Source organism: Baudoinia panamericana (assembly GCF_000338955.1).
Source record: "Baudoinia panamericana UAMH 10762 unplaced genomic scaffold BAUCOscaffold_8, whole genome shotgun sequence".
NCBI classification, from domain to species: Eukaryota; Fungi; Ascomycota; class Dothideomycetes; order Mycosphaerellales; family Teratosphaeriaceae; genus Baudoinia; species Baudoinia panamericana.
The window spans coordinates 71,381-93,318 of record NW_006911264.1 but is presented as its reverse complement, the minus strand read 5'-3'; the positions used below and the strand labels follow the sequence as shown (position 1 = coordinate 93,318).

Here is a 21,938-nt window from a genome sequence, read left to right as displayed (position 1 = left end):
AACCATGCATCGATATATCCGTTCCCGTAATGACACCTTCTTCCACCTTTCTCACCTCAGTGTCTTGCTGAGAAGCCACGTTGTGCCCCTCAAACGTTGCCTGTGACGCAGCGCAAACAAAGAAGCTCCAGACTTTGTCAATAACCCGCAGCTTCATTTCTATACATGAGCAATGTCAACCACAGAGCTAATTCAGCAACTATCACAACTTACTGAGGCTCTGAAAGAGGTGAACGCACTTATTACCCGCCTGTCGAACCTCGAGTTCCAGCCGGGCAGCGAGCCTCTCGAATCCGAGGACAGCGTGCGGGTTGAGCTTGCGCAGGACATCCACGACAGCCTCAAGCAGATCGACGACGACCTCGAGCTGTTAAAGCAGGACGCTAAAGACCTTACTGCCACCTCCGACTCACACCGACGAAGTGATAGCGAGAAGGAGCGGGAGAAGGCTCGCCTAAGTGCACAGGTTGCCCGCTTGGCACAGGACGCTAAGCAAGCCAGGTCTACCTTCAGACGGGCACAACTCATCGCGAAGAGGGCAAGCGAGGCGGCGAAGCAGAAGGAGAGAGAGCTCGTCTTTGCGAGTCTGCAGTCGGCGCCTGACAGTGATTCTGCGAAGGGTGACAGCGGGCGTGAGACGCCAGATCTGTTTGCGGGCAGGAAGCGAGCGCAGCAGAAGCAATTGAACAAGGACGAGCAGCTCATCAGCGCCTCGAGCGACGTTACTGCTGCATTGAGACGGACGCATAACTTGCTGTCGACTGAGCTTTCGCGGTCACGATTCGCACAGGAGACGTTCGATCAGTCCAGCGCTGCACTTGCGGAGCTTGGCGAGCATTACAGTAATCTTGACACGATCTTATCGACCAGCCGTAATCTATTGGGCACCTTACTGCGGAGCCAGAAGAGTGATACGTGGTACCTCGAGACCGCTTTCTACATCCTCATCACAACTCTTGTCTGGCTGATCTTCAGACGTCTACTGTTCGGCCCATTCATAAGACTGCCGCTCTTCCTGTGGAGATCAAGTTCATTCTTACTGCGCTGGATGGTACTGAAACCTCTGTGGCTGTTTTTGACTTTCACTGGTATAATCACCACCGAGCCTATCTCAGCTGCGGCGCGCAGTGCGGCGATCAGTCAAAGTACAACGTCACGACCGCCGCTCATCGTGCAGAACAGTGCTACAGGTGGTATCCCGACTTTCGCCATGTCTGACCGCGAGAGGATGCAGCAGGGAGGTGGCGTGCCTGCTGGAGCAGGTGGCGCAGGAGCAAAGGTTGGCCAGGATTCGGCACTGCAGGGTCACGTGAGCGAGCAGATCGCTCAGATGCATCAGCAGTCTCAGGATGAAACGCAGCAGCAGGCTTCAGATGGAAAGGACTTGCCAAAGAGAGGAGATGGCACCGTACTACAAGAACGCGGCGACATCCCACGCAACCCGAAAAAGAAGATGTTCGAAGCCGATGTGGAAGACGCCAAGCAAGCGCAGCGAGAGCGAGACGAACTGTAATTCATACTCTCCGCTATAGCACATCAAGCATTGAAGTAACCGCACTTTCACTGCGGTGGCAGTGTACCAGCGCCAAAGACCAAAGGCACACCCTGCGTAATCTGCCAGTTCTGGCACCCGTCCGTCCCAAACTGCGCGCTACCCATCCCATAGTCGTCACCATTCGCGCAAAGCCACGCGAACTGAGCATTGCAGTACTCCACCGGCACCCACACGCTGTCGCTCGGACACGTGGAGCTCTCGGTAATGAGGACGTGGAAGCCGCCGGTGAAGACGCCGCCGTTGGCGTACGGCGTGCCGACGGTGAGGTTGTTGGCGAGCTGGCCTTGGGCGTTCTGGAGGTTGCAGAAGGTGTTGATTGCTGCGTTGACGGCGGAGTTCTTTTGGCCGCACGTTACGGCGTTTTGGTAGTCTTGGCTTACCATTGTGTCAGGGGTGACGCCTCGGATGGTGTTGCTGGCAGTGGGGTGGGCGGAGACGGTGCTGGCTGCCAGAGCCAGCGTGGTGAGGAGGGTTGTTAGCTGCATGGTTGCTATACAGAGCTGATGGTGAGTGAGTGGTGACGAATGAATGTTAGGTGTTGACTCGAGAGCGTGGGTGTGGACGAGGTGCTTCGCCTCATGTACTTGGAGGACAAGGCAAGTCCACATAACAATGAAGGCTTTGTCGTAGTCACGAGAATGGGTCGCAGAACAAAGGCGCGTAGGCATACAGGCATATGATAGCACGTGATTACATATGCTACACCATCGATTGACAGAAGACTGCTGCTGTGCACTTCCTGTGGTGCATGACTTGGGAAGGGGCTCAGCAAGACTTCGTTGTGTCTATGCAAGATTATTCATACAAGTGCGCAATCTCCTATAAAGATGTTATACGCGCCGAGCCAGTCTTCGCCCGTGGCCGTAGGTTGATGACCGACTCAAGCTCTCGCAGCATATTAGTATTCGAGTCGCGCTTCGCCCGTACGGTAGCCTGACGTTCTCGCTCCTCTTGCATCTTCGCGATGCGCTCTTCACGTGACAGAGTGCTTCGCTGTCGCGGCATGGCGACAGCCTCAAACACTTGCTCCTCGTCTGAAGGCGTTGTCGCCATGCTTGAGCGGTCGCAGAAGGTTTCACCGTTTAGCGCTTTCAGCGCTTCCGCTGGTGTACTGCCCTCTTCGACGGCTGTCAATCCGCCGAGACTGCCGCCAAAACTCGATACGGGTGAGCGGATGCCGGATGCAGCGCTGGAGGATGCCATCGAGATGCGGTGCTCTTGCTTCGTGAGGTTTGTCTGCAAGGAGGCTTTGCCGGCTTCCCAGGCCTGCATCAGCTCCTTTAGGTCGGTGCCTATCGATTCGTACTGAGCCATTAATGATGGCCCCAGATCCGTGAGGTCTTCTTGCTGCTCGATAGATCTATTGGTTTCCTCGCGCAGTATGTGCATTTTGGCCTGAAGCGCTCTGATTCCGGACGACAGCATGCTGATCTTTCGCACTTGTCCGCGCATCCTCTGGCGAGCTTGACCGTGGCCGCCTGACTTGGGCGGAGTCAGCGGCGTCGCTGGAATGGTCAGGCTCTCCATTTCGGTCATAATCAGGCGCAACTTCTCTGCTGGGCCGCCGAGATTGGCTGAGAGTGCTCTCATTGTCTCGGTTGCCACTCGCCATCGCGCGAAATCAGGCTTGCCACCGTCGGCCTCCAGCGCCATCAGCGCACATAGTACTATGCGTCGCAGGATGCCAGCTCGGTAGCTCATGACGCGCAGTGACTTCAGCGACTCGGCATCGTCTTCGAGCGGTAGGAGTGGGTCGTCTCCGCTGGCTTGCTTCGCATCCTGCGGATTCACATCATACACTTCAAGGAACTTCTCGAAGTCGTCTTCGTCGCTGAGCCTTCGCAATGTCGTACATGCCTTGACGCAGGTCGGTATCGCTGTGGTGTATGCGTTATGCAAGGCTTTGCGTAGTCTACCGCACCGCCTGGACGTGCCGTTCTCCTCGATTCGGGAAGCAGGAGGCAGTGGTGTGCCAAGCTTGTAGCCTTTGGAGACCAGTTCAACCTCTTGGATCAAGGATAGCGCAGAGCTTGTCGATGCCTCAAACCCTTGCCAGCTGGCAGTCAGCTCCGAGACTGCAGTTACCGCCTGCAATCTGATTGATTTCAGCCACTGACGGCGCACATATGCGTAGCCGAGAAGCGCTGCGAGTGCGAAGGTTATCAATGCCAAGGCAATCCTACCCTTGCTCACGGACCCACTGCGTTCGCTTGTTGCCCAACTCAGAACGCACACCAACGCGAAGGCGAGCACGGCAGTCAGAGCGGCACCATATAAGCTTGTGGTCAGACTGGTGACCCTCAATTGATCCTCCGCGCCATCGAGCTGCAACGGATTACTGCCTAGTCCAGGATGCAATGCTCCATGGTCTAGGTACTCGTTCAGTAGTTGAGAAGCAACAATAGTATAGCGGAAGTGTTCCAAGAAACGTGCATTGTCTGCGCTGCCCAAGCGCGAGTTGATCGCGACAGACCAGGCGTTGTGGAGGCGCTCTATGGTGCTCGTTTGCTTCTTCTCTGCAGCGTCGGGCACGCTGGTCTTGCGCAATGGTCTTCGGACCGCATCCGCCCCATATCTGCTGGAGGGTGCAAACTGGTTCGATGTAATCGCAAACGGATGATCTTCTCTGTGAGTCTGCTCTTCCTCTGGCTCGAAGGATCCCTGACCTTTCGCGGAAGTCAGCCCTGGTACTGCAGCAGTCGGCAAACCGCGACCCGTACCCTCCAAGTATGCTGCTAGAGGCGTGCCATCAGCATGGACAGTCTCCATTCCATCGTCGGGTCTAGCGCAGCTTCATTGCTGACTTCTTTCTTGGTACGAGCATGCGTTTTTACTTAGTGATGCCAATAATGTGTTGTATATGGAGGCCAATGTCATATGCTGTAAGAGCATCTACAGGGTGCATCACCGGTCCTGCGGCCAGACCATGCTGGCCAACGCTCGCGGCGTCTGCAACGTTTCCTTGTTTAAGCCGCCGAAATTACCAACGAGTAGAACAGGGGTCGCGGATGCGGAGAGATAACGTCGACGGTTCCCTCGGACCGGTGCCGGCGTGCGGTGCAAGCGTTCTGTCTAGGTTTCGCACTCTTTCTCTTCATCTTCAAAGCAATTTCCAGGTTTAAACAGTAGCTCGATATGTGCTGCAATGCTCACCCGTAAAACATCATATCGCCCGGGCGCCGCGGCTTGCCTGCGGCAAACACTTCGCTCAGGTTGGAAAGTCGTGCCGTTCTGGCAGACGCAGCATTGCCGCCAACTCATAGCGAACGGATACCGGCAAGGCACCCAAAGATACTTCGCGGTTGCATTGTAGGGCTGACGACTCAGATTGCTTATCAGAAAGCGTAGAGAAGAATCTATGAGCGATTTTGGGAAGTCCTATCTTTGTGTATGCGGCACTGTATCTGGCTATGTCGGCTGCTGAGCGAAGTGATCGGCACCCAGATCCGCACCATCCCGTTATGGAGCTTCGAAGGATCTCACGCTCCGAGTTCCCGGCACGCTCACTACGCGCTCGTGAATCCGCTTCCACCCCGGCCCTTCCAGCATCGTGAGATCTGTATTCTTCATGAGCCCTCCGCTGCGCCTTCTCGCGCCTTCCCGGACACTGGTCGCTTCGCGAGTACCTACAGAACTATCCTCTGATTGACGTTGCATTCCTAGGCCCCTAGCTGCTTGCTAACCCGCTTCTCTGATGATGGACCGGATCCTCTCGCGCACTGCGTGATCCTGGAACGTACACGAAGACCCGAACACGGTCGCGTGACACTACGCTGGAGCTTCTGCCAGTCACTAGCGCTATACAAGACTGGGCTGAGCACTGCATGGTCTGCCAAATCGACAATTGATCTCGGACGTCTATGGGTCACTCGGATGACTTGCAGAGATGCGGCCTGATCTTCGGCGCACCCGCGTCTCATACATTAGTCGAGGCATATGAGGCGCATGTTGCGGTGGGTGCTCTCGTTACAGGTTTCCTATTCCGGCCGTTCCTACTTTCCATGCCCTTTCTCTGCACCTAGTCTACCCTCTCCTCTTGACCCCATTGCTTGTTGAATTGCACTGACAGTCGACGATCGGCAAACAACATTGAGGCATATACATCGCATATGCATGCAACCACAGAGGCCTGGGACTCGAGCGACTTCCAAACGGAGCTGCAGCATCAATGGCGGCCGGGCCAACTGCGGCGTCAACTGCGCTGTCGAATGGATAACCATCGAACGTACAAAAGGTGCACGCACACTCCGATGAATGTGGGCATGCGACGCCAACTTCTTCGCGCTACACTCTCGGTTGCCAGGGTCACTCGAGTCATGAACGGAGAACATCGCATCAGGGTTTGTATGACCAGCGTCAGTTCGATCTACATGATGCTCCGCGACTCACCTCACGAATGGCGCCGTTATCTGGATCTGGCGCGCTCTGTCATTGCACATTTGGATAACACAACCTTTATGGTGCAACCTCACCGCAGCGCAGAGCAGACTTGGCTGGTTCGCGGTTTGCAGCGGCTAGCACTGGCCGATGTCGACAGTGGAGAGGTCATGGACATCTCAAATTGGTGCACTCGACAGTGGATGCTCCTTATCCAGAGACAGCCGCACAACACTGAAGCATTGAACGGCATAGGAAGATCTTGGCTTGCACGAGCTCAACCTGCACTCAAACGCATACATCGTGCCGAGGGCACCTCGTCTTCCAATAGTGCCAGCTCCCAGTTGTCTATACCCTCCATCACGGCAGGCGAGGATGAGCGGCTGTCTGCGGCCGCACTCGCCCAAGCGGAGTTGAGATCAGGGACAGCAGATTACGTCCAGGCGAGACATTTTCTCCAACCAGCGACTGAGTACTTCGAACGAGCGATCGCTGCTGCTACGGCACAGCGCGCATTATCTGGAGGTCTCCTGGCAAAAGCCGCTGAGGCTTACATGTCGCTCGGTAATGCGTCAAGTCCGAGGGTCAACGAGCAGTATTTCAGACGAGCCTTGATTCTGCTCCGTGCTGCAGCCGCCATTCCGGGCTACGCGCTTGGACGTTACCTTCAACAGTACGTATATGATACAACATTTACGGAGAGTCCTGCTAATGTTTACAGGTACCTAGATGACTACGGACGGCTTCTCGATTAGTAGGGACGGGATTGTTCAGACGGCAGGTTGTTGCGGAAGCTGACGGTGGGCGCTCTGGTCGACTGGTCATGGAGGGCTATTTGGGATGTATGCGCGGCTGGTTGGTTACGATGTTACGAGCTTTCTCTGGTCCTTTCGCATCCTTAATGCGTATGAATTCTCCGTACATAGTTTTTCGAACAATCAGGGGCATTCATCTTACTGTCCTTCGCTCGTCATAGGCAATACTTAGTTCGCATGACCCTCCCGTTCATAACCTTACCATAGCCTGCCGATCAAGGCTAGCATTCAGCAGAGCCTTCCAATGATCACAACTGATCTCCTAGTAGCCATGTACCGAGGAATGGCATGCTCTGTGGAAGAACATCTTCAGCGTGGCTTAGCGAAGAAGCCCTCAGCTGCTAGGGTGAAGTCGGACTGACGTTCGGATTTTCGGATCACGGTTAGTCAGCATGGACTTCTCTCCCATTGGCCGTCAGCACCTTGGCCTCCCGAGATCTCAACTTGGATCATCTCAATCTGAACAACCGTCAACACTTTCCCCGTCATTATACCACTGTCCTCAACTCCCCTCACCAAACCAAATACTTGCACTAGTCACTGCTGCAAAGATTTATTCTTGGATTCGATCGGCAATACCATCTACATCCGGTCTGGCACTACCTGCCACACATCCATCGGCGTCACAAGCAGAAAGCCTTTTGTCTAGATCCAGTGAGCTGAGCGAATGATAGACACCTGGTACGGATTCTAGGATTCGTCGAAACGACTATGTCCGACGAGAGGGAGCTCGTCATTCAGCCGATTGTCACGGAAAGTGTCCAGCACAATGCTCGGGTCAGCACCACCTGTACCCTTCAATGTCATCCGTACTGACATGCACCTCGCCACAGATCGTCTCGAACATCCGCGCCCTGACAGCGTCACTCTTCGGCGTCGCCGCGGGAACGCTGGGATTAGAGAGCTATCCCGGGTTCTTGTTCTACTTCATCGGAACGGCGCTGGTGTCCGTGCTTGTCTACTTTTTCAAAGCCGAGAGCAAGCCTCAAGCCTACTTCTACCGCCCAATTGGTGACCTTTGGGGCGGCGACATGTTCGGTGGGCTGATGTCGTTTGTGCTCACCTGGACCCTCTTCTACGGGCTGTGCAAAGCTTGAGTCATGCGCTGGCATTTTACTATTTACTCGCCTTACGGGATGAACAGCGCCAGCGGCTTCGTTGTGTCCCTCGGTAGTGGCAAGCCTTGTGTGGGCGCGTCACGAGTACTACGCGACTGCAATGCACATTTACACCTTGGCCGAGTGTGGCCGCAGTGCGCATATCGAGCATTTCACGGCTGGTACGGCACATATGGACACTACCATATGGCTTCTCATAAGAAAGCGATCAGATGCAGCCACTGGCGACAGTCAAACCATACAGGTCAGACTGCCCACCAGGCTCCCGTGACAGGCGCCTGTGCGACTGAACCGCAGCCTTCGAGGCCTTTGGTGCGACATCAGTCTAGAACTGAGCCTGCTTACTCACAATCCGCTGACCGGCACCCTCCATACCCGCCTTGAACATCTCCTTCAAATCAGCGCCAGCGTTACCGCTTGCCTCCAGCTTGGTGTGCTCCTTATCCTGGTTGAGACTATCCAAGAACATCTCCCGCACCATCTGCTCGCCCTGCTTTTCCGCCTGCTTCCCCTCTTCTGCACCTTCGCCCGCCACACGTTCATCCAGCGCCAGCTTCGACTCGCCTAGAGCATGGATCTGCTCTTCGATCGTGCCGCGAGTCACAAGCCGCACAACCTCTACGTCTCTTGTTTGCCCGACGCGATGAGCGCGGTTCTCCGCCTGGATATCGTCCTGAGGGTTGAAGCCGGAGTCGAAGATGATGACCTTATTCGCGGCAGCTAGGTTGATGCCGGCGCCCCCGGCTTTCGTAGAGAGCATGAACACTGGGATGTCGGTATTCGTGAATTGGTCGATCATGCTCTGACGAACGTCCATCTTCGTGCTTCCGTCGAGCCGCATAAAGTTGATGTCCAGGGTGCTGAGGACGGCTTCGAGTATGTCCATCACAGTGGTAAACTGCGAGAATACCAGAACGCGGTCACCGTTCCCCATGTAGGCCTCCATAAGCTCCTTGAATTTCCGGACTTTACCTGAGTCCATCCATTCCGTCTTCTTCAACGCGAATCGGTGGAGGTACGGCCGCGCTTCGCAGAACCGGTGTATCGCAAAGTCGCCGCCTTTGAGATTCTGGCCTGTATTGGCCTCGCTAGTCAAGTACGCTCGGATCTTGTCCGCAGGGTTCTCGCGGAATTCGTCGTGCTTCCGCAGCTCCGCCACGATCTTCTCGATCTTCTTGTCCGTGTACAGACGGCGCCGCAGCAGCGGATGTATAGCTGCTTGACGTAGAGCCATGATGATGTTCGAGCTTGCGCGAGCCTTCGCAGCCTTCACGCCGCCAGCGCTCAGCACTTCTTGCGCCTCCGACACCACTTCATGGTAGTACGCAGCCTGCGCAGGAGTCATGTCACACCACTCCACGCGGCTGTGCTTAGCGGGCAAATCAAGGACCTGCGCCTTCTTCCTCCGGAGTATGAACGGCGTCATCATCGTGCGTGCCCGGGAGATGCGCTCGGCGGAGAGCAATGCCGCGTGGTCGGCGTCTTTGGTGCTAGCCTTCGCCTTGAAGATAAAATCCAGCTTCTCTCGCTTCTCCTGGAAGAGCTCGGGCATGATGAACGCTAGGATAGCAACAAGTTCCTGCAGATTGTTCTGCAGCGGTGTTCCAGTCAACAGTAAGCGGAAGTCAGCGGGGATCTTCGCGAGCTGCTCGTAGCGTTGCGAAAACGGATTCCGAAGCTGGTGCGCCTCATCAAACACGCACACGGCCGGTTGTACGCTTTTGCGGAGAAACCTGTTGTCGTCCATGCTCCTGGCGACCTCGTACGTCGTTACAATGACGTCGAGCGTATCGAACTGATCCTCGATCTGGTCGCGTAGATCCGGGCGCTCCTTGTCGCTGCCGTAGTACGGGAATACATTGAGTGAAGGCGCAAAGCGAGCAAACTCCCGCAGCCAGTTCTCGAGAGTCGAACCTGGCACGATAACCAGATGCACGCCATCCACTGCTTGTTGCTGAAGGTGTGCTAAGAAGGCAATGACCTGGCAGGTCTTGCCAAGCCCCATATCGTCAGCCAGGATGCACGAGATGCGCTTCTGCCACAAGAGGTTCAGCCAGTTCAATCCGACAACCTGGTAGTCCTTCAGCTGCAAGTCTATAGACATATTCGCCGGCTGTTTGAGGAAGACACTCTGGTTCTGCTTCGACTTGGACCTGTTGGCAGAGCCCTGAGCGTCGTCCGAACCGTCGGACGTAAGAGGCGTGCCAATACCGGAGTCGTGTGCATCGTCCAGATTCATGAGTTCCAGCTCCCCGGCGGTAGCTCTCGCTTTCTTCCCCGTCCAACTTTGCAAAGCCTCTTGGATTGGCCTTGCAATCTGTTCGCAGTCATTGACAAGCTCGTCGACGGCTTCATACCCTGCAAGCATCTGACGGCAGACCTCGACAAGCTTCTCTCCAACCGGTCTTGCTTTGGACTTCCGGCCAGTCTTCGTCTCTGCCGGTACGCTACTGACTGCTTCGACCTGTGCAATGCTACGAAATGGCCGCTTCGCCAGCACGATTTCCGCTGTCGACTCTGGCTGCGCGGACAGCTCGGCGAGATCCCGTGGGGTACAGGTGTTAAAGAATTCAAGCAGGCGCTTCTCGAACGCCAGCTCCTCCCGCTCGGAAGGCTTCTCAACATCCTCGCTCCTGTTGCGGCGCACAGCAGTGTAGGCGGCGTCATCGTCGTCATCGCTGATAACAACAGTCTGCCGCTTTGCTTCCTCGCGACGTCTAGGCTGCGGCAGCTTCTGTGGCAGAGTAGACGGAGACGAAGGCGGAGATTGTAAGCGCGGCTTACGGCCTTGCAGCAGTCTACGACGAGGCTTGACCTGATCCTCGTCCTCGGCTTCGTCTGCTGCTTGCGAAACTTCAGGCTGCGGACCCAGCTTCGAAGTCTTGACTGCAGCCTGGGTCGAACCGGCGTATCGCTGCGCGATGCTCTGCGTCGGGGCCTTGATCTCTTGCTTCGCTGCCGGACGCGAAGGTTGCGAGCTTTGCGCTTGCTGAGCCGCTTTCGTCATTGCAACGCCACGCTTGGGTGGAGGGCTCATAGACCCCAACTCATCGCGGTCCTCGTCCGGTCGATCGTAGGTGTCCACCAGCCAGGTCTTTGCCTGTTCGACATTGTTCTTGGTCTTGACAAGCGCATCGTAACAGCGCTGAACGCTTTCTTCCCCCAAGACCTCTTGGATGCGCTCAATGTTTGCCCGGGTTACGTAGTCTTCGACATCATCCAAAGTATGATATCGTATTGCATTGACACCCGGTTGCGCTTGCGCTCGCGAAGGCATTCGCTGCTGAGCCTGCGGTCTTGGAGCGCGCGAACTTCCGGCGTAAGACGAGATCATGTCGTCTGCAGGCCTCTTCACGGCGTCGTGACCGAACTTATCCATCAGACTGGAGAAGATAGTGTTGTTAGACGATGGTGGCTGGGCCCGCGCTGCCGGTGCCGGTGACTCTCGGACCGTGTCGCTTGAGGCGACCTTGTCACTTCGGTTTGGCGTGGAGTCCAGCCCTCTGCCGCCTTTCCTGAAGTTGGTTGGCTTGATATTCGATCTCAGGCCCTGGGTCTCATCGTCGCTGTACTGCACAGGCGGGTCATCCTCGTCACTGTCGTCAACAGGAATTACAAGCGGTTTCGATTGCACGCCGAGCGGTTGGCGGAATGCAGTGCCAGATGGCGCGAGAGACTTGGCGAGTAGACCGCCGCGGACTCTGTTCTGAAACACCGGCTTCTGCGATTGCGATTGCGATTGCGGGTGCGACTGCGGAGGGGGAACGGGCGCAGTAGGAGAAGAACGGTCGACAAGCACTTGCGATGTCGGCGGCAGTAAAGGCTGGGTGGGCTGGGTGATGTGACGGCTCTCGACGCCTCGCATAGTCATTGACTCGACTTCCGAATGGAAAGCGCTCGGTGGGAACTGCAGTTGCTTCCGCTTCTGGCTGGCCAGCGGCATAGTAGGAACGGTCTCGTAGTCTTCGGCCGTGTAGTCCTCTCCGCTATCGTCTTGCGAGTCCCACAGCTTGTCATTAGAGTCGAGCTTCCTTCTCTTGTTAGGAGTCGACTCGGATATAGGGTCCGAGTCCGCCATGGCGGCTGTAAACGGTGCGGTGCGGTGCGGTTCAATAAGTGTACAAATGTTGCAGCGCGGGGCGATGCACTCAAGACAGCGCCATCGTGGCGTAGAGGAGCGAGCGCGTGTGCTGGCAGAACGGTACACAACCCGCCTGTAGCCGTTGAAGGGTGAATGTGTGGTCAATGCCGTGTTGAAAGTGAAGTCGACGAAGCACGCGAGCGAGCGAGCCACGCGCGGGTCACTCGCAAGGGTTCATTCACTCAGCCCTACCACTCGCCCGGCGCCGACCAAGGGAACGTCATTCCCAATTGGGCAGCCACGCCTTACTCACATTGCTCCATTGACCGGTAGTGATGGCAACAAGAAGAATCACCACGCAGGAGAAGACTGTACTCGACCAAGATGAGACACGTGAACAGAGCAGCGATGTTACTCCCGCCATCGCGCCGTACGCCTCTATGCCTCTTGACTCCAATTGCGAACGTAACGCATGGCTAACAGCATATCAGAGCAACGATCGCCAAACTGCTGTTCTTCACCTTTGCTATGATCACGGTACCGCTCGGAAGCTACTTCTTAAGCGTGAGGACATTCTTCAGGGGTACGAACACTACATCGGAGGCTCAAGGCAACCACAACTTCGCTAACACAGCATCGACGAACAGGAAACTCTACTTACGCCGGCGCCCTTGCAGCACTGATGGCCAACGTCGTACTAATTGGCTACGTCATCGTCGCCTTCCAGGACGACAAAAGCGAACGGGAAGCGGACGCAGCGGCGCAAGCCAAGAAAGCACGATGAGAGTGAGCGAAGCAGTATGCATGCAGATTCATTATGCTCATCTAGTAATGAGCTCAATGGCTTTCTTCAGCTGCATCTTGCTTCTTACAACATCGATGAGGTAGGCTGACCGACACGACATCGTCCTCCCACCTTCTGGGCGTTCGTGTTACCCCTTCGTGATGAGCCGAGCATATGCAGTGCTGTCGGAGCTTATACCGCCCCAAGCATCTCTCAGAAACGCCGTCGTAGCCAAGATGCATGGGCTGAATGTAATACCTCTCCAAGACACCCGAACGCCGCAGAATGCAACTCAGCGATGTGCTGCCGCCACCGCCACAACCCCCCAAGATGCATATTCTAGTCCCAGGGCAGCACTGATCTTCGGTCATCAAATCATCATACGGCTACCGTGAAGACTCTCAATCCTTCTTACTGAATCTCCGCTTGAGCCAGCCTTTCTTCTTCTCCGGCTCCGCTCTCGCCACAGAGGGCAGCTTGCCAGGTGGCGAAATAGGAGCGTCACCCGAGTTGCCAAGCGGGATTGGGCGGCGAGGTCCATTGGGCGCCTGAACAGGCCCACCATACGCGCTACCACCCTCCTCCATAATCGGAGGATTAGATCCATAACCATTCGATACGTAGCCGTTCTGTTGAGGCCACTGCTGATCCCCCGGCTTGCCCGCGCCAACCATGTTGCGGTCGATGGAGCTGTTCTCGCTACTCGGGTCGGTGTTGCTCGCCCATGGACCGGTACTATCGGAGCCGTTGGTGACGCCGGTGTTCATCGTGTCCTGGCTTTGATGGTAACCGTGCTGTGGGTACGGTCTTTGATGCGGGATCGCGCCCTCCGAAGCCATCCGGTTACCGTTCCGCATCCTAGGCGGTCCGTAGCCGTTGTTCATATAGCTCTCGCGCCGGCCGTCACCGTAGTAGCCGCCCCCACCGCTCATCATGGCGGAATGGCGGTTGGAGCTTGGGCTGGGGCCGTTGGAGTCGAAGCCTGCAGACAAGGCGTTGGCGCTCGAATGACGTTGCTTGGGAGTGTCTGACTGCTTGAACTTACCACCGAAGTAGCTACTCCTCCTGCTGGCATATTGGTTGTTCTGTTCGAAAGAATCTATCCTCGGATTAGCCGCCTGTTTGAGGTAGTGCCTGGTGATGTTAAGCTTACCCGAACGTATGTATGAAGACCGTCTCTTGTAGCCATTGTCAATAGCCTTCTCAAACGATCGGATAGTGTCAAGCGGCCTTTCCAGTCGAGGTCTGGTAGGGTTGGAAAGGTCCGGATCAACTTGGCTTCGCGTTAGTCTGTACCTCGAGATCGTGAGACGTCGACATACCTATGACGTTGCCGTTGACGTCCAGATGTTGGTAGTCTCGCAGCGACTGCAGCGTTGACTTCTCGGTAACATTGAGCACTTGATCCACCTTCAAGTCAGCAAGAACTGCTCTCGACGTTTCTGCCGGCACCGTCATGCTTGAGGCTCGTATTACGCGTGGTGAAGCAGTAGCGGGCAGCTCGCGCACTAGAGTGAGTGATGCCGAAGCAATGGGTAGGGACACAACTTACAGGCAGGCTGCTTTTCCTCCAACGCAGCGTTGGGGTTAGCTTTGCTTGAACCCTTCCAGATACTATCCCGGCGAGCTTTGTCCTGCGGACTTTCCGCCGGACCTCCCTTGTCGCGCGAGGCACCGCTCTTGTCGCTCCGGAACGAGAAGCCACGGGCACGTCCTCTCGGCGAGCCCAGGGGCGGCGACGGGTGCTGGTCCATGCTTGTCATCGCAGGCAAGATATGGCCGATATCCGCGGTCGCAGTGCTCAACCGGATGGCTGGGCAGGTTTGTTGGCAGTGAGAGTGGGTATGTGGAGGAGGCAATCTTGTTGGACGCACTTCGGAGAATGCTGGTGAGAAAAGTGTAGCAAGGGTCGTACGCTAGATAGCGCAAGCGGGTAGCGCAGGAACAAGTTCGAACGGCGGTGGATGATGATCCAAACGACCGTTAGTGGATCAGTCACTGCCGACGGTTATGTGCAAACGCCGCCACCCCTGTCCTGCGAACGAGTGAGATGCCGACACAGCGGTGGAGGTTGGTATTAATGGAGGCGGAAGATGTCGCGGACATGCAGCGGCGGTCAAAAGAATAGAGTCTCGGCGTAGAGGTACTACTGCTTGGACGCGCAATGCTGCATCCGTGCGAGGGTACGCGGCGGAGAGGGGCCCGCTGCAGTTGAACCGACCGACCTCAACCAAAGCAGTAAGCACGAGTGGTAATGATGCGCGGGGAGATGCAAGCTAGTCACAAGTGACCAATCGATCTGGAAGAATGACGGCTGTTCCGTGTTTGGAGTCTGACTTCACCTTGGCAGCGCTGCATAAAGTGGCAACCTGAACGGGATGTGGCAAGTTTTTTTTGGGGTGACAGCGCGGCAGCCTCCAGTCACGGGCGGATTGCAGATCAAACGAAGTCCGAAGGACGGCACTTCTGGAGCAGATTAGTTCGCGGTGACAGCTCCTCGTCTTGCGAAAGCGAGGCAATTAATCGACGATGTCGAGTTGCTTACAGAGTTCACACTGGAACGGTACCACTGTACAAGCATACTGTGGCCCTCCACGAAGCTTCTTTGTTTAATTCACCACGGTGTACCCTGTATTCACACACCGACGAACCTTCTTGGTCCTCAACCCAGTGACAGGTTCCATGCGTCTGCCTGCTCTGTCCTTGATAGCGCTGGCCGGCCGTCCAAAAAGCAACGAGCATATATCTGGAGTACATAGATACGCCGCGCGGCTAAAAGCTGGAACTGCGGCAGCTGCCTTGGCAGAGATGCATGGAGGATGATGTGCAGTTGAGCGGGAGTGTACTCGATTGTCGAACCACATCCGCATCCTCATTGCTCTCCGGCATGAACGTCTCGGCGGAGATCTAGTAGTCTACACCCTTCTCCACGATACGGTAGAGTCAGAACGGTCCCCATCCAGCATTGAGCGAAACCGCCTGGTTGATACTGCCTATCACCCTCGTACTCACTCATCGTCCCGTGTCCTTCCCTTGTGCCAGTTGGCTCTGCCGTTCCCTGTCCTTCTGCCATGCGCAACTTCGCGAGTTTGCAGTCGCCGCTTAGCTTATGCTGGGTGCTTGATTGGTAAGTTACTTGGGGCGGACTGTGAGGAGGGAGGTGGTCTTCGCCAGCAATAGCGAAGATGCCACCTCAGGGTGCCATGCAGACGTGGACTATGCCTCAGATGGCTTCTTCCCTCGAGTCTTCACGATTCTAGCTTACTCCTCCTACTCAAGCTCGGTATTGGGAGGGGGTGCTGCCACCACGGCGTGAGTGAGCGGCTGTCCGTCGCTGTGGCGAATCTGTCCATACCTGCCTACTTGAGTGCGGAGATCGCTCATCAGATACACCCTACGCGCAAAGGATCCCGTTACGTCCAGCTACCTTCGACGGTCTTGTACGTTGGAGATGTGAGCGAGGCAGAGGCAATCATAAATTGGGTATGCACCGGACGAGATTTACTCCTCGTTCAGCACGGTAGGGTGATGGAGGTTATGCTCTTCTTCAAGCGCCAGCACAAGGCCAGCAACAGTGATGAAAAGGTGAGTTCGCGTCAGCTGGAGGCAGTGCAATACCAGCGACACAGTGCCCAAGGACATAGGCAAGCCCAGCGGCCCAAGGACGAGTGACAAAAATTTACTAATCTTGAATCGTCCGTAGACGAGTTTCAGCGATTAGACTGAAAAGAACAGATACTACACTTGATCTAAGCCAAAAGGCACTGCATGACTGTTAGCAGGATCTCAGAGTGTAGGGGGAGGGTGACGTCTTACAAGAGAGCTGATCTTTACAACTTTGCGCATGCGAAAATACTTATACTGCCCAACTGCGCTAAACTAGCGCGCCGCGAGTCAAGCCGGGCCGAAGCGAGGGAAAATGAAAGACACTATGACTCGGAGGGCTCTCATTCCGGGAATATCCACTTGAGGATCAGAGTGATGCTCACGTACCAAACGCAACTAGCGGGACAGTGCCGATGCGACAGCGCTGAGTGTGCGATGATCCTGGCTCTTTTTGTCTACTGTTCTCCGAATGTCGCTGTATCGCACGAAATGGGCGGACCTCCGGTCTCGTTGCGGAAGACCGTCTGCTATTTATCAACCCTAATGCGGCAAAGGGATCACACTTTACGTGAATTGACGGATTGAGTTGACCATCTTCGTTGACCATCTCTACGGACGAGATTCGCTATCATAGTACTCCACCCTCATAGTGGCCCAGCGGTGTAGAGATCGAGTACTCCTACAGCGACCATGGGTAGCTGATAGAACATAGGAGCGACAACCTCTATGAGACCTCACAGGTACGGCAGCTGGATCTCAAGCTGAGCCTTGGACTGTGCCCTGGTCCGGACCTTTCCAACGTGAAGGCAGCTGACATCGGTCTCCACAATTGTGAGCACCTCTTGTCCTTCTAGAAGATCGGCTTTCGCCATGGAGGTTTCATAGGGGATGAACAAGACTCCGTGGTTCGGCGCACTTCGACAACTGCTGCGTGGACGGAGCTATGCGGTTCTTGGCCTTGATAAAGCTGCGAACTTGCTCAAGGGCAACATCACCTTGAGACTACGCTGTCGCTGCGATGGACGCTCCGGCACACCCGTTTATTCAACCTCTCCCGTGACGCCGCGCCTGGTGTAAAGCGTGTGCACAATCCTGCGAAGCTGCTTGGTCTCTGCCGTAGGCCATGCAGAAAATGACGACTTTGAGATCGCACTTTCGATCGTGAAGTCTTGACCCCTCAGATCTGTATAAGCGAAACACGCTAGCGACGGTACCCTTGTACAGATCCATCGAGCCTCCTTCAATCACGGCAACAAGCACCTGTCAAGTTTCACGTGGCGCTGCGCAACCACTTCAATCTGCGGGCCTCGCAAGGACACAGTATCTGGCAAATCAGTCGCCACATGACCCAGGCTACTGCATCATTCATATGGGAAGTCGGCACGCTCCGGCTGAAGTGCCCTCGCTGCGTGGCGCACTCGCGCACGTTGCGCAAGCCTTGACACATCTCGTGCGTATTAACTGCAGCCACCTCCGCACTGGATCAATCTGGCTGTTTGGGAGCACGAGCCCGAGCCGTCAAGACTCGTTTCACCCACGCAGTAGAAAGGCCTCGTACCGCCGTATACCATACCCTCCGCGACCCATCCAGTCCATCCTCCCTGCAAGCGAGCTTGATGTAGATTGCGTCTGTGCTACGTCGATAGATTGCTTAGGCAGTTCAGCCGTCCATAGATGTGACAGGCTTTTTTGAGGGTATTGATGCCCTGAGTTATGTATAAGTTCATCGAGCACCCTGCGCAAACACAACAGCGCTTTCATTTACCACCAGTCAACCTCTTCAGGCACCATTTCATTCTACCTTCGAGCGTCTCTGGGAGACTACAGCTTTCTGGGAGACTACAGCTTTCTTCAACCGACATCATGTTGAGCAAGACTCTCCTCCTTGCGGCTGCTGCCGCCTCTGTGGCCATGGCCCAGAATGCCGCCTACTCTCAGTGCGGTGGTCAGAACTGGTATGTCGCTCTTTGATGCGTAGTCCATCGAGTTGGGAGAAGCGCTGACGACATCGCTAGGTCCGGGTCCACCACCTGTGTAGCTGGCTACACCTGCCAGTACCAGAATGCGTACTACTCGCAATGCCTGCCATCCAGTGAGCCGTGGCCATTGTCGTGTTACGTTCCTCATACCTAATACTGTTACCAGGCTCTAGCGCAACTACCGCCCGCACCAGCACGACCACCCCCCATACCAGCACAACCACGCCCCACACCAGCACGAGCACCCGCGCTACCACGACCACCACGGCTCGCACCTCCACAAGCACGAACTCGGTGGCGGCCACCGGTGTGTCCTACAAGGCAAGCTTCACCGAGTACGGCGCAGGCGACACGTTCGGCAGCCCCAACTGCCAGACCGACACCGCTGCCTGCGGCTTCTACACCTCTCCTGGCTACTCCGCCGCCGTCTCGCAAAACCTTTTCGGTGTTGGTCCCGGCGCAGGCGCGGGACCGGCTTGCGGTACTTGCTGGAGGCTCACTATCCAGACTGACAGCTCCGGAAACCCTGTCTCCAACGCCGGCAACAGCATCGTTGTTATGGTCAACAATCTCTGCCCTGCTTCAGGCAACCCTCTATGCTCCCAGAACGGCCTCAGCGGCACCAATCAGTACGGAGCCAATGTTAACTTTGACACCTGCATTGACTCTGGTGCCTCCGCTGCTTTGTTTGGCAACTCAGGTGTTGGATTGGGTATTGGCACAGCGACCCAGGTCTCTTGCTCTCAGTACAGTGGCACAGTCATTCATTAAGCTTCGATCATGTCTCAAGATGCCCGTTGCTGAACGAACGAGATTGCAGACGTGGTGCACGGTACAAAAGCTTCTTTGTGTATTTTAGTCGTCTATATGACTTACAACAGGCTTGTCCAGCATCAGTGCAGCGCATGAGCTCGGGCGGACATGGCTGAATCTCACCACGTTGCATGCATACAGTTGACCGAATAGGTAGGGGCATGAATACACTCGCGTGTGTGTCTTCGTTCGTTTCTGGAACCCTTAAATTCCATATGGAAGCAGGACCTGCTTCAGTATCTGAAGAGGTTCCTTCTTCTCTTGGCTGCGACAACACGCAGATTCGGTGAGTCGATATGTTTGCGTAGCAACAGTCGCGGCTACAGTCCAGTTTTGTGTTGCACATTCTTCGAATCGAACAACGAGATCATAGACGAGCTCTCTCTGGTCTGTCCGTGACACACAGGCCTTTATTTCTGCCGCTCTCGCGGTCTCTCGCCTTCAATATCCGCCGCAGAAGCTTTCCAGTTGGCGATTTTGGTATGGCGGTACAGAACTCAATCTCTGAGAGCCATTTGTACTTCACCTTCTTCTCCTGGACAAAGCGTAGCAGCGTCTGGCCGACTTCTTGGCTCGCTTCGACACTCGCTTTGGGTACGACGTAGGCTTTCGGCTTTTCGCCGGCGTAGTCATCCGGTATCCCGAGCACTGCACAGTCTTCGACCATATCGTGGCCGAGCAGCAAGTCTTCCAGCTCGGCGGGGGGCACCTGCTGCCCTTTCACTTTGATCATCTCCTTGATGCGGTCTTCAATGTGGATCAAACCTTCGTCGTCTATGTGGCCCACGTCGCCGGTATGCAGGAAGCCGCCCTTAAACGTCTCGGCGGTGGCGGCAGGGTTGTTCAGGTAACCCATTGCTATTTGCGGGCCCTTTGCGCAAATCTCGCCTGTTTGGTTTGTGCCCAGCTCACTGGTCGGGTCATCCAGGTCTACAACTTTAACGACGGTGTTGGCGCACGGTAAGCCTCCTGTGTGCGCGTACTTGTAGTCGTAGTGGCTTGGCGGATGGCAGGAAATGCATGCTGTTGACTCCGTCGCACCGTAGCCTTGCCGGAAACCGGTGTTTGGGAACTTCTTCTTCAAGAGCTGGATGATTTCCGGCGCGGTCGGTGCGGAGCCAGAGGACCATCGTTTCACCACTCGCTGAAGGTCCGCCAGGTATTTGTCGACTACAGGGTCTCTGACCACTCGAATTATAATCGGCGGAACCAGAATTAGCTCCTCTATCTCGTGTTGAATGATTGTTTTGAGCATGGTCTCCATATTAAATGAAGGCATCATAATGCAGTCTCCGTTCATGAAGACCGGGTAATGGCAGAAGCGGACGAGACCAGTGATGTGGAAGAGCGGCATAACCGCAAGAATGGTGTATCGTTTGCCAGACGAAACGAGCTGAAGCTGCTTGAGTTGATGACATTGTGCAATTATGTTGTGGTGTGACAGCATGACCGCTTTCGGCAGGCCAGTCGTGCCAGAACTGAAGTTAAGATAGCCACATACATCCCTGTTGGTCTGGCTTGGTGGTATTTGCCAGGATGGGAGCACGAAATAGGCCTGTCCCTCAGCCACGAGATTTTGAAGGCTGACAAAGCCGTTTCGCTGGCCGTCGAGGAGGAAGATGTTACTATGAGGCAAGCCTACAGCGTCTGCTGCCGCCACTGCAACGTCGAGAGAGGCAGGCAAGGTAAAGAGGAATCTAGTGGAAGCAGTCTTCATCGCGAAGGCCATCTCTTCAGCATTGTATGCTGAAGACGCACCGTTGACCCTGCCACCCGCTCGAACGGTTGCCCACATTGCAACTGGGTACCAGATGGAGTTGGTGGAGAACAAGGATACGGTGTCACCTGGTTTGAGGCCATGTTTCTGGACAAGCACAGTACTCAGGAGAGTGGCGCTTTCCTTGACAGTATCGTAGGTGAGACGCTTGTTCGTTGCTACATCAACGTAGCTTCCAAGGTTCTCCTTTGCAGCATAATGTGTGGGAGCGTATCTTGGCGATTCAAAGGCCCACTGCCACGTCGTTAGGGTTTCTGGAACTGCTACAACGTGAGTCCAAGTACGAATGCAAGCTCATGCCCGGTATAGGCATACTGTCCAAGCCAGGATGCGGCGACTTCCACAACATTGCAGTGCAAGGATCGAAGCGAAATGGGCTAGGAAGGGCAAGTTGTGTTACTGTTGCAGGACAAGTAGCGTTACAAATCGATAAGGATAAGAAAGATGTACTTGCCGTTGTCACTCTGCCACACAACCTGTGAAACTACATCTACACGTTCTCTGGGCCCTTGTACGAGCGGAGCATGCAGACTGCAATACCGAGGTTGCCATGCTCACCATGCAATTCTGCCGAGATGGCTGCGGCTGCTTCCGCGCTGACTTCTGCCACGCTCCATGGAGGTGTGTACAATTGAACGTCGTCGCATATACCCCAGTTTAGTCCTTGGCTGTTTCCTACACGTAGCTTACCAGTAGCGAATAACTTGTGCCAGCGTCAGCAGTGTTAATTTTGCCTCTACGAAGAACGGGAAGACATCGTAGGCGTGCGAAGTAAGGCGTGACAATTCGACAGCGTTGTGGTTCCCTACCTTGTCTAACCGTGATCTTCCTTGCTGTTTGTGTGCGGAGCTCGTGATATGCAGCGATACACAGTTCAGAGACGATGTGCTATGCAAAGTCTCGTTCCGGGCACAGAGCTCGCGTGCAAGGAGACCGCTCTTCTGACGAACTGCTGCCGTGGCGCGTTCTCTTGCTACGAGAGACAACGATGTGGTACCCGCTTTCACCGCGATCTTGCAATGGTTGACGAGCA

At 55.4% G+C, this 21,938-nt stretch overlaps 11 protein-coding genes across 11 annotated transcripts; 6 read left to right on the top strand and 5 right to left on the bottom strand.

Moving 5' to 3' along the window:
- The first annotated feature begins 51 nt into the window (after nt 1-51).
- Nucleotides 52-1,636, top strand: BAUCODRAFT_519515 (uncharacterized protein). The gene has a single exon (XM_007679455.1). It carries the CDS (start codon nt 173-175, stop codon nt 1,511-1,513), a length of 1,341 nt encoding a protein of 446 aa, XP_007677645.1. The 5' UTR covers nt 52-172; the 3' UTR covers nt 1,514-1,636.
- A 738-nt stretch (nt 1,637-2,374) lies between these two features.
- Nucleotides 2,375-4,324, bottom strand: BAUCODRAFT_73056 (uncharacterized protein; the record flags this gene model as incomplete). Its single annotated transcript, XM_007679423.1, has 2 exons — nt 2,375-4,045; nt 4,115-4,324. 2 exons carry the CDS (start codon nt 4,322-4,324, stop codon nt 2,375-2,377), a joined length of 1,881 nt encoding a protein of 626 aa, XP_007677613.1.
- A 1,547-nt stretch (nt 4,325-5,871) lies between these two features.
- On the top strand, nt 5,872-6,603 carry BAUCODRAFT_47735 (uncharacterized protein; the record flags this gene model as incomplete). The annotated part of the gene is made up of 1 exon (XM_007679315.1): nt 5,872-6,603. A coding segment is annotated over one exon (732 nt), but the record flags the coding sequence as incomplete, so codon positions are not given.
- Nucleotides 6,604-7,458: 855 nt separating this feature from the next.
- Nucleotides 7,459-7,844, top strand: BAUCODRAFT_148984 (uncharacterized protein; the record flags this gene model as incomplete). Its single annotated transcript, XM_007679454.1, has 2 exons — nt 7,459-7,524; nt 7,581-7,844. The coding sequence occupies 2 exons, from the start codon at nt 7,459-7,461 to the stop codon at nt 7,842-7,844; spliced, it is 330 nt and encodes a 109-aa protein (XP_007677644.1).
- A 346-nt stretch (nt 7,845-8,190) lies between these two features.
- Nucleotides 8,191-11,199, bottom strand: BAUCODRAFT_72498 (uncharacterized protein; the record flags this gene model as incomplete). The annotated part of the gene is made up of 2 exons (XM_007679380.1): nt 8,191-10,843; nt 10,907-11,199. The coding sequence occupies 2 exons, from the start codon at nt 11,197-11,199 to the stop codon at nt 8,191-8,193; spliced, it is 2,946 nt and encodes a 981-aa protein (XP_007677570.1).
- A 1,082-nt stretch (nt 11,200-12,281) lies between these two features.
- BAUCODRAFT_73091 (uncharacterized protein) lies at nt 12,282-12,730 on the top strand (the record flags this gene model as incomplete). The annotated part of the gene is made up of 3 exons (XM_007679426.1): nt 12,282-12,376; nt 12,438-12,529; nt 12,594-12,730. 3 exons carry the CDS (start codon nt 12,282-12,284, stop codon nt 12,728-12,730), a joined length of 324 nt encoding a protein of 107 aa, XP_007677616.1.
- A 401-nt stretch (nt 12,731-13,131) lies between these two features.
- On the bottom strand, nt 13,132-14,484 carry BAUCODRAFT_73114 (uncharacterized protein; the record flags this gene model as incomplete). The annotated part of the gene is made up of 5 exons (XM_007679428.1): nt 13,132-13,684; nt 13,763-13,829; nt 13,884-14,003; nt 14,053-14,130; nt 14,283-14,484. The coding sequence occupies 5 exons, from the start codon at nt 14,482-14,484 to the stop codon at nt 13,132-13,134; spliced, it is 1,020 nt and encodes a 339-aa protein (XP_007677618.1).
- Nucleotides 14,485-14,861: 377 nt separating this feature from the next.
- On the bottom strand, nt 14,862-15,650 carry BAUCODRAFT_34941 (uncharacterized protein). Its single transcript, XM_007679181.1, has 2 exons — nt 15,276-15,650; nt 14,862-15,196 (listed from the first exon to the last, which is right to left on the bottom strand). Exon 1 carries the CDS (start codon nt 15,604-15,606, stop codon nt 15,340-15,342), a length of 267 nt encoding a protein of 88 aa, XP_007677371.1. The 5' UTR covers nt 15,607-15,650; the 3' UTR covers nt 14,862-15,196; nt 15,276-15,339.
- Nucleotides 15,651-18,199: 2,549 nt separating this feature from the next.
- BAUCODRAFT_148980 (glycoside hydrolase family 45 protein) lies at nt 18,200-19,086 on the top strand (the record flags this gene model as incomplete). The annotated part of the gene is made up of 3 exons (XM_007679453.1): nt 18,200-18,291; nt 18,352-18,428; nt 18,482-19,086. The coding sequence occupies 3 exons, from the start codon at nt 18,200-18,202 to the stop codon at nt 19,084-19,086; spliced, it is 774 nt and encodes a 257-aa protein (XP_007677643.1).
- Nucleotides 19,087-19,173: 87 nt separating this feature from the next.
- BAUCODRAFT_519337 (uncharacterized protein) lies at nt 19,174-19,457 on the top strand. Its single transcript, XM_007679452.1, has one exon. The coding sequence runs from the start codon at nt 19,260-19,262 to the stop codon at nt 19,416-19,418; it is 159 nt and encodes a 52-aa protein (XP_007677642.1). The 5' UTR covers nt 19,174-19,259; the 3' UTR covers nt 19,419-19,457.
- Nucleotides 19,458-19,495: 38 nt separating this feature from the next.
- BAUCODRAFT_148979 (uncharacterized protein) lies at nt 19,496-21,254 on the bottom strand (the record flags this gene model as incomplete). Its single annotated transcript, XM_007679451.1, has 2 exons — nt 19,496-21,165; nt 21,221-21,254. 2 exons carry the CDS (start codon nt 21,252-21,254, stop codon nt 19,496-19,498), a joined length of 1,704 nt encoding a protein of 567 aa, XP_007677641.1.
- Nucleotides 21,255-21,938: the final 684 nt, after the last annotated feature.